The sequence below is a fragment of the Chiroxiphia lanceolata genome, chromosome 3, assembly GCF_009829145.1.
Source record: "Chiroxiphia lanceolata isolate bChiLan1 chromosome 3, bChiLan1.pri, whole genome shotgun sequence".
Classification (NCBI taxonomy): domain Eukaryota; kingdom Metazoa; phylum Chordata; class Aves; order Passeriformes; family Pipridae; genus Chiroxiphia; species Chiroxiphia lanceolata.
Window position 1 is genome coordinate 49,775,018 of NC_045639.1, and position 12,053 is coordinate 49,787,070.

The window sequence follows — 12,053 nt, forward strand, 5'->3', positions numbered from 1 at the left end:
TTGACCACTCTCAAAAATGCCCGTATTATCTGGCTAGTTAATTTTTATTGGTTTTTTTTCCACTCCAATGCTTTTGGAATTTGTACACATGTTCTTCAAATATTCAGCCAGCTAGAACTCACGAATGCACATTTAATGTTATGCCTATTGCAGTTACTGTATTATTGTATTCAGACTGATTAATCCATGATAAAGTTGAAAAAAATGCATTAAATTATTAAATATTCAAGCCTGAAATAAGCAAGTATCATAAGAGGTGGTGGTCATTAGAAGAATTTTAAAACCAAATAATTGTTTTCATTGTTTTACTCTGGATTTAATTTTATTTAAATGGAAAAATTATGTTAATATCTGAGTGGTTGAGTTAATTTCTTTCTATAATCCATGTTTTACATTTGACAGCTAAAATTCAACAGGACAATAATTGTTTTGTATCCTTGTTGGAATGAGACAATTATATCCTGAGAAGATTCACTGTTTGTGTTAAGTAGATGTGTGTATTTAGTCACATGAAATCTCGTATATATGATTTCTAAATGCATGTTAGATGTTCTTTGTAGAAAGTTTTACCATAATTTAATGAGACTAACATAGTATTACTTCCAAAAAGTATGTGGTTGAATGTTGCTCTTTAGCTCTTAGTCCTGCTTTAAAGATGCCAAATGTATATACCCTACACAAAGATCTAGACCAAGAACTTGATTTTTTTTAAAAACCATTATATGAATTGCATCAAACTTTTACTACTGGTAAGAACTGTCTTGTGCTAAAATTCTGCAATTATGAATTGAGAAAGTAAAGCAATAATTTTTGAATGCACAGATTAAGTCAGTGCATGCGGACATATTAAGTGTTGCCACACCTACAGACAGCAGACTGCTAGAATGGAGCAGCACATTTATTCGTTTGAGCTTTTGTTAACATTAAAATTCGTTTATTTGCTAAGCAGCGAGCAAGACATCCTGAAAAGTTTTAGTGCCATTATTGGCACTATGGTACAACATTCAAAGTGGAAATCTTCAGCTTTGCATACCAGTACCAGGTGGCATTTGGTAGCATTTGTTGTTTCTTTTACCGAAATTTTGGGGATCTGTAAATAGCCTGTTGGATCTCCTCCATACAGTTTCCTAAAGTGGGACAATATTATTATGAGTCATTACAGGTTCCATGTTACCATGCTGTCTGGATGTCACTGAAGTTCCTAAAGTAAAATACCTGTTTCTTCATAAGATTAGTAAACCATGTTCCATTGAAGCCAGTATTTTTTAATCTGATCAATGTACTAATTGGCAGAGAGGTTTGTAATTCAATTTTTTTAAGGAGTCCTGTTTGATGACTGTTTTTCTCTGGCCCTAGAAGACAGAAATATGCATAAAAATTGTTCATGGTCATTATCTAATGACAACCTCTGCAACAAAGATTTGCTCAGATACAGAGTTGAAAACTGGGCCAAAAGGAAACATGACTAAGGAAGAATACAGGGGTAGTAATCGATAAAATGGTAGTTAGTATACAGTTGATGCTAAAGAACACACAACAATATTGAATTCTCTTAATACCTGCATTTTACCGTTCTTTTTAATTAATACTGATTTATTTTCAGATGTCAAAGACAACTCTTTCAGTCGATCCCGGAGTTCTAGTGTAACTAGCATTGATAAAGAGTCACGCGAGGCAATTTCAGCTCTTCATTTTTGTGAGACTTTCACAAGAAAGGCTGATACATCACCTTCCCCATGCCTGTGGGTTGGGACCACGCTGGGCACAGTGCTTGTCATTGTACTGAACTTACCCCCAGGAGGAGAGCAAAGACTTCTTCAACCAGTAATTGTTTCTCCTAGTGGTATGTACAAAGCAGACAGGCTAAAATATACTTTGATAAAGTATTGTCCTTTTTCATATTTTTGTAAGGAATTGGTTTTTTTCAATTATGGAGTAATTAAGAATATATATTCCATTGATCTAGCTCCTAAGATAACAGTCTAGACTGTTTAGTTTATTACCAGAGTTTTAAAGTTGGAAAAGTGGAAAATACAATCTCATAAAATATAAAAATACCACTTTAGTGTATACTTGCTGAGAAAACCATGTTTGCAATTGTTAAACAGAGATAGCAGAAGAGAGGAGTAATATCAAATGCTCAGTTTATTTTTTTTTATTTTTGTCATGAGGTAAGAACCCTTCAGTTTTCCTTCATGAAGAGGATGGAATGCAAATTAAGGCTGTATGTTGAACAACTAGCTAGAAATATTAGTGACAAAATATTCCCTTAGATTGCTGTAAAAAGTCTTGTATCTTTTCTGATACACAGCAACTGATTTGGTTGAAATTATGTATTAGTGGTTTGTTGGATATGCTGTTAAGCATAGATTCAGCTTTCCTACTACCACTGTCTCATGAAAACATGCTGCTCTAGTCCATTTTGCTCACACAGATCATATCATACATACAAATTGCTATGCTATTTGATTGTAATAATGGCTAGAAGTGCTGTAATATCTAGACTATATATGTAATTTGTGCCCAAATCAAGTAAGTATTGGTAGCAGTATTCAGATTTGGTAACATGTGATCATAAAGGCAAGGCTGCAGGCTAGACAGTAGGTTTCATCACTGGATCTGCAGCATAATCCGTTAAAGATATTGCCACGTATGTAGTATTTTTTTGTACTTAGCAAATATTCATGTTGTTACTTATGTGTGAATATACTAAGGTAAATTAAGAAATCTATTAAGATCTGGTCTAAGATACAGTAATTTGAACAGTAAGGAGGGAAAACTTTCCTCTTTCATTTTATGCTAGAGAGATGGATTCAAGAGTGAACTGCAGGGGAGGAATAAGAAGACACACATTGCTTGTTTCTGAACCAGTTGAAGGAAAAAGTGGTGCTCACCTTTGACTAATAACATTTATTGTTGATATTAAGCACACTTGTACTCCTCAGGAGAGAGTGAAATCAGGTGCATTTGTGGCACTGAACTTGAATACAGATGTGTATAGCAGTCTGGTTCTCTTCCTAAATGTATACATTTCCCTGGAAGTTAATGGAATAGAGTACATACTCTTAACCCTTGAAAACTGGTCTAAAATTTTCTTGAGTACATATGTGCTTCCTTGGTTTTTAGATAAATGCACAAAGCTTTTGGTACATCTGTTTTGCTACAGAGGCAAGCTGAAGTTTTTGTTTTCTTTTCATTCTGCTAGCTTCTTAAAGGAATATTTTGTAGCTTGAAAGGCAATTTAGGAGAACTGTTTCAGAAATGTGCTCAACTCCTTTTTCCTAGGAACCATCCTGAGGCTAAAAGGGGCAATCTTGAGAATGGCTTTTTTGGATACCACAGGATCTTTGGTCCCACCAGCACATGAACCCTGGAGAGAATACAATGTTCCTGAAGATAAAGATGAAAAAGAAAAAGCGAAAAAACGACGTCCTGTCTCAGTGTCCCCTTCTTCCTCTCAGGAAATCAGTGAAAACCAATATGCAGTGATATGTTCAGAAAAGCAAGCAAAAGTTATCTCACTGCCATCCCAGAACTGTACTTATAAGCAAAATATAACAGAGACTTCTTTTGTTCTTCGTGGAGACATAGTGTCATTGAGTAACAGTATCTGCCTTGCATGTTTCTGTGCCAATGGGCATATTATGACTTTTAGGTAAGACCTGTTCGATAGTAACTTAAACATAAAAAGAAGTAGTAACCTTCTGCTACACGGAAAGGTTCCTTTTCCATTAGAAGATGAATTTAAAAAAAAAATCTACATTCATTCAGGGTTAATGAATCTCTAACACTTGGGCTTGGATAATTTTGATTACACATTGCTATTAGTTATGCCTCTAACACATGAAAAAGTTTACCATTTTAGCTCAAGCTACCCTGGTTCAACACATAGTTTCAAACATGTGATATAGGTCCATGAGTTGAAGTTTGTCTAAAAGATGAATTTACTCCCTGATGGAGAAAACTGCCTTGAGTCAGAACTTTAGCTTGTACCTGACCACAACTCTATTGATTTTTGTGCAGCTGTTTGCATCACGCTCATGCCTCAAGCTTACTGATGTTGTGTAGCTTGCTCATGTCTTGAAGGCCTTAAACTCAGGCTATAAAGGCAAGATTAACTGCTAGTAGTTGTACAGGAATTGCTACAGTTGTACAGGTTTAAGTTATGAGTTTAAACATGTAGTAGTAGTTTTTGAATATACTTACTTGTCACTTATGTAATTTTCATGGATTTTTTTTTCTTAATGTTTCTAAATGCTATTTTATTCTGAACAGCAGTGTATATGCTTATACCCTTGCACCTGCAATTTAGTCATGGCCTAATGCTAGGATGAATATGGAACATGGCATTTTAAAATTATGCCAGTAAAATTCCTAAAATGTTATTTTTAAGGTTGACAAAAGAAGCTCTCAGGTTGGGAAATACTTATTTATTAAGTTGTTATATATCAGCTTTAGTTTTACTCCTACTACAGTTAAAAATAAGTTTTGATTGTAAGTCTGTAACTCCATTGGTGTGTATCCCAACATATATTCTAAACATTTCTACAAGATACTGCTCACCTTAACAGGGCAAACACTGTTGTTTTTCCTCATTAAAACTAAACTTAGTAATGTTCAGGTACCATATATTGAAACACACCCTGTCTTACTCAGGATTCATGTTGTTTTCTAATGAGCTCTTCATGGGTGCTAAATTATAAATACTGAATTGTTACATTGTGTGAGGAAGTTGGGCTCCCAAGGATTAGCTCCGTTATGTAAGCATGAATTGCTATTGGGAAGTGGATTTAATATGAGGTTTGTGTAAAGCTGTCAGTATGATACAGGTGTCACTGTATCATACCGAAGATGCCCAATACTTATCTACTGATATAAATTTAGATAGTACTTAGTAAAAAAAATCTGTAACAAACTATGAAAATGCTATTATGGATGTCACACTTGTCCTACCTGATCTAATGATTTTGTGTTTTGAAGCTGTAAGGATGTTTTATGCTTCCATTGATCTGAAGCAAGACACTTCCCTGTTATTAACTCTCTCTTAAGAATATTCTTATTTTAGATACATGCATGGCAGAAGTGTCATTTCTGGGTGATGTGTTACAAAAGAATATTGCTTTTTATTTCTCACTTTTAAAACTTGCCTCCAAAGCCAATCTCATTATCGTTCAAAAAAACCAAACCGAAACAAACCCCAAAGCAAAGAAACAAAGGCAACCCAACACTTACTGTTGTGGTTATTACATCTTTCTTTGGCTTTGACTTCACTTTGCTTCTTTTGCTACTTCTTTTAGTTTCTAGAAATAATCTTGTGCAGGTGGTATCTGCAGCAGAAGCTGTTTAATGTATTGTTGGGACATTTGCAGCTAACAACTTGTGTAAGTTTTTTTACAAAAACTTCACAGAGGATGTTTCAGAGACAGCAGTTTATTTTGGCTTCTTCTTGTCAAGAAATCAGATGTTCTGTCACTCACTCACATTTATTGTTATGTTGAGGGAGAGGAATGTTTGGTAGCATGAACATTGTTATAGCCCAAGTGTGCTGTGTCTGTTCTTCAGTAGATTGATGCAATAAGTACTGCAGTTATATGTACAGAATCAAAAAGTACAAGGTAAGCAAACTTTGCTCTAAAAGAACTTTCTCTTAAAAAAGGTCAGACAAAAAAGGTGGACATAATTAATTAGATTGTTTGAGGCTACTGAATTCTGTTTTCCTTTGACAGCACACCCCTGCATATTTCAAAGGGTTCTTGAGGAGAAATTTTTTAGACTTGTATTTTTAGTCAAGAAGAGAAGAGACAGGATGTTTCATTGTAAACTCTTGGTAAATACTTACTGAAATACTTTGTTAGTAATTATTAAGTAATGTCTAATTCATTAAATAGCGAATTTGTAATTTACATGCTCAGAGTATCATTTAAATAATGCTTTTAAATGCATCTGTGATGCAGATGCTTAAATTTCACTTTTGAGGTGCTACCTTGAAAAATCTCACTTTTGAGATTCTGTAATTGCATTCAATGAAACCCTGTTTATGTGGTACTCATGCAGATGAAGAGAAAGAATAATGTATTTCAGTGAGCCATTTGATCAATAATAGACATTTCTGCTATATTTAATGGAGTTTAAAATTCTTTTCCTTAAGTTTGCCAAGTTTAAGGCCATTGTTGGATGTATATTACCTGCCACTCACCAATATGCGGATAGCCAGAACATTCTGCTTCACCAATAATGGACAAGCACTCTATCTGGTCTCACCAACTGAAATACAGAGGCTCACCTACAGCCAAGAAACATGTGAAAATCTTCAGGTAATGAATTTTTTTAAAAAATATTTATTGGATATATTCTGAGATTCTTGGTTCTAGATTCACCATGCCTACAGTAATGAAGTTTGTCATAAAGCCAAGTACTTTGGCTTTTGTGCTTTGTTTTTTTTTATTTTTTTTTCTTCACTGTAGAGTCTGATTCAGGATGAATCATTTCTATCCTTAATTTTTTTCTATTCCATCCATGCTCTTGTACTTGAATCAGTTTCTTACTTAATTTCCTTTTGATCAATAGGAAATTTCCTTTTTTAACATACAGTTAAAATTCCCTTGTTCGATTGATGCTAGTGGAGGTGGGTGCTGACAAGAGGGGAATGCCAGCTCGGGATACTTGAAGGAAGCTATTATGTTTCAGGGGTATTAACAGCTTGAAAAGATTCTTGGTCATGCTTCAGCTTGGTAGTTGTATAGAATAGTGAAATAGCAGAGATGCAAGCTATAAGTTCTACTTTGTTACTGCTGAATGGATATGTGTATCTGTAGATACAGTTTCCGTACAACAAATTCAGGAGTCTTACCCAAGTTGTTGAGGGGCAAAAACAACTTTGAATGCATTTCTTTGCTTCTGAATTCCATGAGCTATAAGCTTGCAGACATCAGAACAGAAGGTTTGGTCAGATTTCTTACTGTGTTTTTATATTTCCTAAGTTGCCTTGCAAAGGCAGATGTCCATTTAAGCATATTGATTTTGAAATGCAAATCAGTTAAATAAATCCTGAAAGTGAGAGCATTACATTAATTTTAGTAATGTGTGCCTTGTTCTGTCCCTTCTTCATTGCAAAGGAAATGTTGGGTGAGCTCTTCACTCCTGTAGAAACACCAGAAGCACCAAACAGAGGGTTCTTTAAAGGCCTGTTTGGAGGTGGGGCACAGTCACTTGACAGAGAAGAACTGTGTAAGTTTTTATTCCTTGTTATTTTTCTAGTATTTCTACCCAAGGAAGGCAGTGATCCTTGATAAATGTTTTACCTGTGTAAATAGAACAAACATTTGTAAAGAGGAAAGTAAAAAAGGCAGTGACAAATACTTTTTTTGTATCTTTTGTATGTTGTACACCTTACCAACAAGATCAGAAAAGCTTGCTTTTTTCACAGACTCTTTTACCTCATTTATTCAGGAGCAGATTATAAGACAAGAAATGGAACAACTAATCTTACTTTTATTCATCTTTGTGAATTGTGTGGTACTCACCATGATGCTGTTTATGCTGGTAAACTGAAAGGGAATGTTTTTGGAGAATGCTGTTCTGGACAGTGGGGAAATTAAGACTCCACTCCAGTTATTTTGCCAGGTTTTACTCAGTTGATTTGAGCAGAGATGCCTTAGGAATTGAGAGCAAGGACAGAAGTGTTTGATAGTTCAGTTCAGTCCTCTGTTTATAGGACAGTAAAATTCAGATTTGGCAAAATTTTCATTGCTTTATCATTTTCTCTTTTTTTTTTTTATTACACCTTTCTTTTTTACTGTAACATTCAGCACTTTAATATATTTAAAGAAAAAACCTTCTACTTATTCAGAGATTTGCTAGGTGCAGCACCATATTATGCAAGTTTATTTATAAGAACTGTTTCCTTATTAACATGAAACGTATTTGTTTAAATGAACATGGTGCCCTGGCAATCCTTTCTCTTGTATTGGTTCTTTAGATCTCTACAATAAAAATTCAATTAGACTTCATGGCTTGTTCCTGTACATTTTTAACAGACATCAGATGTTTAGAGGTCACTTTCTGTGTTAAAGATTTCCATTTATGTATATAATACTTCAGAAGGTTGGTGAAATATTCTAGGAGAGAAATTTGTGTGCACAAATTATAGTTTAATAATATGACTGGGACAGGGGAAAATGGCTTATAACTTTGGAAGCTGCCTCTTTACATAATTTCAAGTTTTGGCTTGGATCTTCACAAGGAAAATAATATTTAATGGAAGAAAAAAAAGCATAATGAATTGTAGCCTGAAATTGAGTTTAATGACAATTCCAAAGATGTCTGAGAATGTCTCTAAAGTAGCCGTATTTACCATGAGGGTCACAGCAATGTCTGTAATAAGTGAAATGAGTTCTCTTTTTTTATTTATGGAAATTCCCAGAAAGATGTTTATAGTGTTAGTAAATGTAAATCATTCTTAATAGAAGCATAAAATCAAATGAGAATCTTGAAGTACTGCATCAAAATATATTAACAATATTATTTTTCCTAGAGCTGAAAAAAAGAAAATATTTAAACTACATCTTAATGTTTGAAAAAAAAACCTCAAGTTTTTGTAGTGTAAACAATTCAGCATGAGATTAGCACATCCATTAATGGTCTAGAATGAACTAGGTGGCTGATGTCCCATTAGGAGCAAAGTCGATGTAGTCAGTGCCAGCACTGGAGTCTGGAGCTGTTCAGCTGTACAGCTCACCATTTGTGGGTGTTTACTATAGGATGAGCTGGTTTGTTCTTACAGTCATTCTATATTTTTATGATTTACATTGCTTTTTTTTTTTTTTTTTTCAAAATTTTTACAATAGTGAGAGCATAGATACCTAATCTTCAGGTGTCTGCGTCTAAAATTGAACTTCCATCAGAGGAAACTTCAGCTGGTGGAGTTGTACTGGCTGGCTTACACACCAGTAAAGCACTTCCAGAACAGACCACAGCTTGTATTTTCAAAATTATCCTGCTTTGTCTGTTGAACTCATAACATGTTTCATGTGAAATAAGCTACATTGTTAAAAAACACTTCACCAGCACAATTCTGTTGATGGCCGTGATGTTAGCACTGCTGAGAATTTTAATTTCACACTTGAGCTGTGAAGAGGTTACAGTTTTATAACCTGCCTGCAAACTTGGAAAAATCTCAGTTTTATTAAGTAGTAATATCTAATAACATTGAGTAGTGAGTGTTGCTCATAGTCACTCCTACAATTAGGTGTTTGGTCTCCATGCAAACAAATTACACCTCTGTATAAACTAGTTTCATTGATATTTATGTAATAATGATGGAAAACCTTACTATTCTGTTTTTGCTGTTTTGCAAATGCCTCCAGTTGGAGAATCAGCATCTGGGAAGGCATCAAGGAGTCTTGCCCAGCATATTCCAGGACCTGGAGGTATTGAAGGTGTCAAAGGAGCAGCATCTGGTGTAGTTGGTGAACTAGCACGAGCCCGCTTGGCATTAGATGAAAGAGGACAGAAACTAGGAGAACTGGAAGAAAAGACTGCAGCTATGCTTTACAGTGCTGATTCTTTCTCAAAACACGCTCATGAGGTAAGTATGTTAAACTGAACATTGATTGTCAAATAAATGCAAGTTCTGCAAGTATCTGAGTTCTGCAGAGGCATGGTAGAGGTATCTAAAGAGAATGCAGTATCACTGATAAAGCATACTTCCCTTTTATCTATCAATTGTTGGTCCTAATAATTAAGTACTAACGTGAACAGCTTTGTCTTGCGGCACATTGGTCTAGAGCATGCAGTCTGCTGGAGTGGCACGTAAGCTTCTAAAATTGTAACTCAATTCCCATTATTGAAAAAATATTTACTGAATTAATAAGAAGAGTAGAATTAATAAGAAGAGTAATGCTCTATCAGATTCCTGCAGTCCTTAAGAAAGATCTAGCTGTATGCAAACCCCATGAATGCAAGTTAGTCTTTCTCCTCAGTAGCTACATAGAATGGCTGTTCTCATCCATTTTCATGTGAACTCCTGAACTCCTGTGCAAATGTCATATTCTCTCAAATATGCCTTTTTCTGAGGCCGGATCACCAGCAACGTTGCTACCATTAAAAAATTCATTACGCTAAACCCTCACTGTTCAGCAATGTTGTTGCTGTAGCTTTGAGAAGCCTTACTAGAATCCCTCTTTCTCATGCTTCTTTGTAATCATCTAATTTTTGTCATTGTATGTTTTGGTACATTATAGAAACAGTAATTAGAAATTTTTTTTTGGTTTTTTTTAGATGATGTTGAAGTACAAAGACAAGAAGTGGTACCAATTCTGATGACGCTCATCAATTATATCTGTTTAATTTTGTCCTGATGAAAAAAAATCTTGTTTTTTCATTAATTTTGGCAGGACCACTGAAATTTAAAGGAGTATTCACCGTTGGATACTGTTGTTTCCTAGCACAAATGACACACTGTTTTACCTCAGTCATGGCTTTAACTGAGGAGCTTTATATCTAAGAAACACATACACAAAACAAACTTGAGTGTTTCTTAGCTGTTGGTTAGAAGAGAGGTGGAACTGAGAAAGTAACTAGAAGATATGGAAAAGAAAGTAAAGGGAAAACATAGTGTGAGATGGGCAGGGGCAATGCAGGGTCAATCCTGTGTTAATATTTCATATGCCAAAAGTTTTTGTGCTATTGTAATTGCTGTCAGTGTTATACCCTCCTGTGAGGAGAGGCAATAAATCAGGGGTCCAAGAGCTGGAATCAAGTGGTTTGTCTTGCTGGACAGTACCTGACTTACACTTACCATCTCTAGGACTCACTGTATTTACCATTATCATTGAAGAAGAGTTGAAGTTTGCTGTCACTTCTATCATCGGAGAAACTGGAAGCTTGGGAGATTCCTTGTTGAAAACTGTACACATAGTTGACCTGTGCATAGTCTTTTCTTGGACCCCTGATCTAGTATTCTTGTATTCACATCATATTCTGTGAAGTGCAAAACAAAAGAAAACATAATTTTTGCATTAAAAAAGTCAAGTGAATAATATGACTGGAATGTGTCATGCTGGGAGTTTTCATTTGTATTATGGCCGTGCAATGTGAAATGTGGTAACATCTTCATTGTGGTAAGAATACTTCAACTTCTGTTCAGTTAAATGCCATTTTTTTGCCAAAAATAGTTATTGGTTAAGGTTGTGTAACATTTAGAAATGGCTGTGGGTTCCATTCATGCTGTGAGTTTTTATAAATGTTTAACAGAATGTGTCTTTACAGCCATTAATTAAAATAACTGAGATAGTTTTGCTCAAAACTTGAGTTCTAGATGCCCCTTTAGTCCCTTTACTATGAAATCAGATAACCGTGGACTGAGGTTTTCAAAGTTTTACATGCCATGGAGGTGCTGATGCATGAGTAATGGCAAGCAAGCATCTAATATTTACCAATTGTCAGTATGTGGTTTAGCAAATCTCTAAGTTCTGCTAGTAGAGCTATTTTACAAGTACCTGTCTCAGCCCCACCCATCACTAAAGGCAGTTGACCCGAAGTTTGGATTTAGTCTCTAAAGCAGTGTTGTCAATATAAACAGTGGTAAAGTGTGCACAGAATCTTTAGGAATTGGTGCAATAATTTCAGTTTGGGTGAGGTAAATAATACAGCTGAGCTAACTTGTTAATGGCTACTGCGCTAAAGCTGATATTGTGGGAATGACCCAGAGCTCTTTTTGAGAAGATTTCTTAAAATAAATGCTTGCAGTTCAAAAATTTATTTTGACATTTTTCCTCAAAGTAGAAATAGTTACTGACTGGTTTTGTCTTATAAAAGGGAGTACTTAGGAGCTGATAGGTCTGCATTGTCTGAAATTAATCATTTGGGTTTGCTTCTCCAAGCATTGTGGTTTGTTTGCTTTTTTCACAAATGTTTTGAATGTTCCCAAAGCAAAATCTTGGTTATATTTGTATTGTGATGTTGCAGGTACACAGATAAGGCAACCTTACAAAACACCTAAAGGATGCAAAATATTGAAGTTACTGATGGTTTTTAATTTCACTTTTTAAATG

General features: G+C 35.0%; 1 protein-coding gene across 6 annotated transcripts in view; it reads left to right on the forward strand.

Moving 5' to 3' along the window:
• Positions 1-11,050, forward strand: part of STXBP5 (syntaxin binding protein 5) — a 99,960-nt gene extending 88,910 nt beyond the window's left edge. For all 6 annotated transcript variants that reach the window (XM_032682462.1, XM_032682467.1, XM_032682463.1 and 3 more), the window contains 6 exons: positions 1,604-1,843; positions 3,286-3,655; positions 6,149-6,314; positions 7,116-7,227; positions 9,366-9,586; positions 10,279-11,050. In XM_032682462.1, the coding sequence (XP_032538353.1) occupies positions 1,604-1,843; positions 3,286-3,655; positions 6,149-6,314; positions 7,116-7,227; positions 9,366-9,586; positions 10,279-10,320 (1,151 nt within the window). In that variant the 3' untranslated portion in view covers positions 10,321-11,050. The remainder of the gene's footprint in view (positions 1-1,603; positions 1,844-3,285; positions 3,656-6,148; positions 6,315-7,115; positions 7,228-9,365; positions 9,587-10,278) is intronic.
• Positions 11,051-12,053: the final 1,003 nt, after the last annotated feature.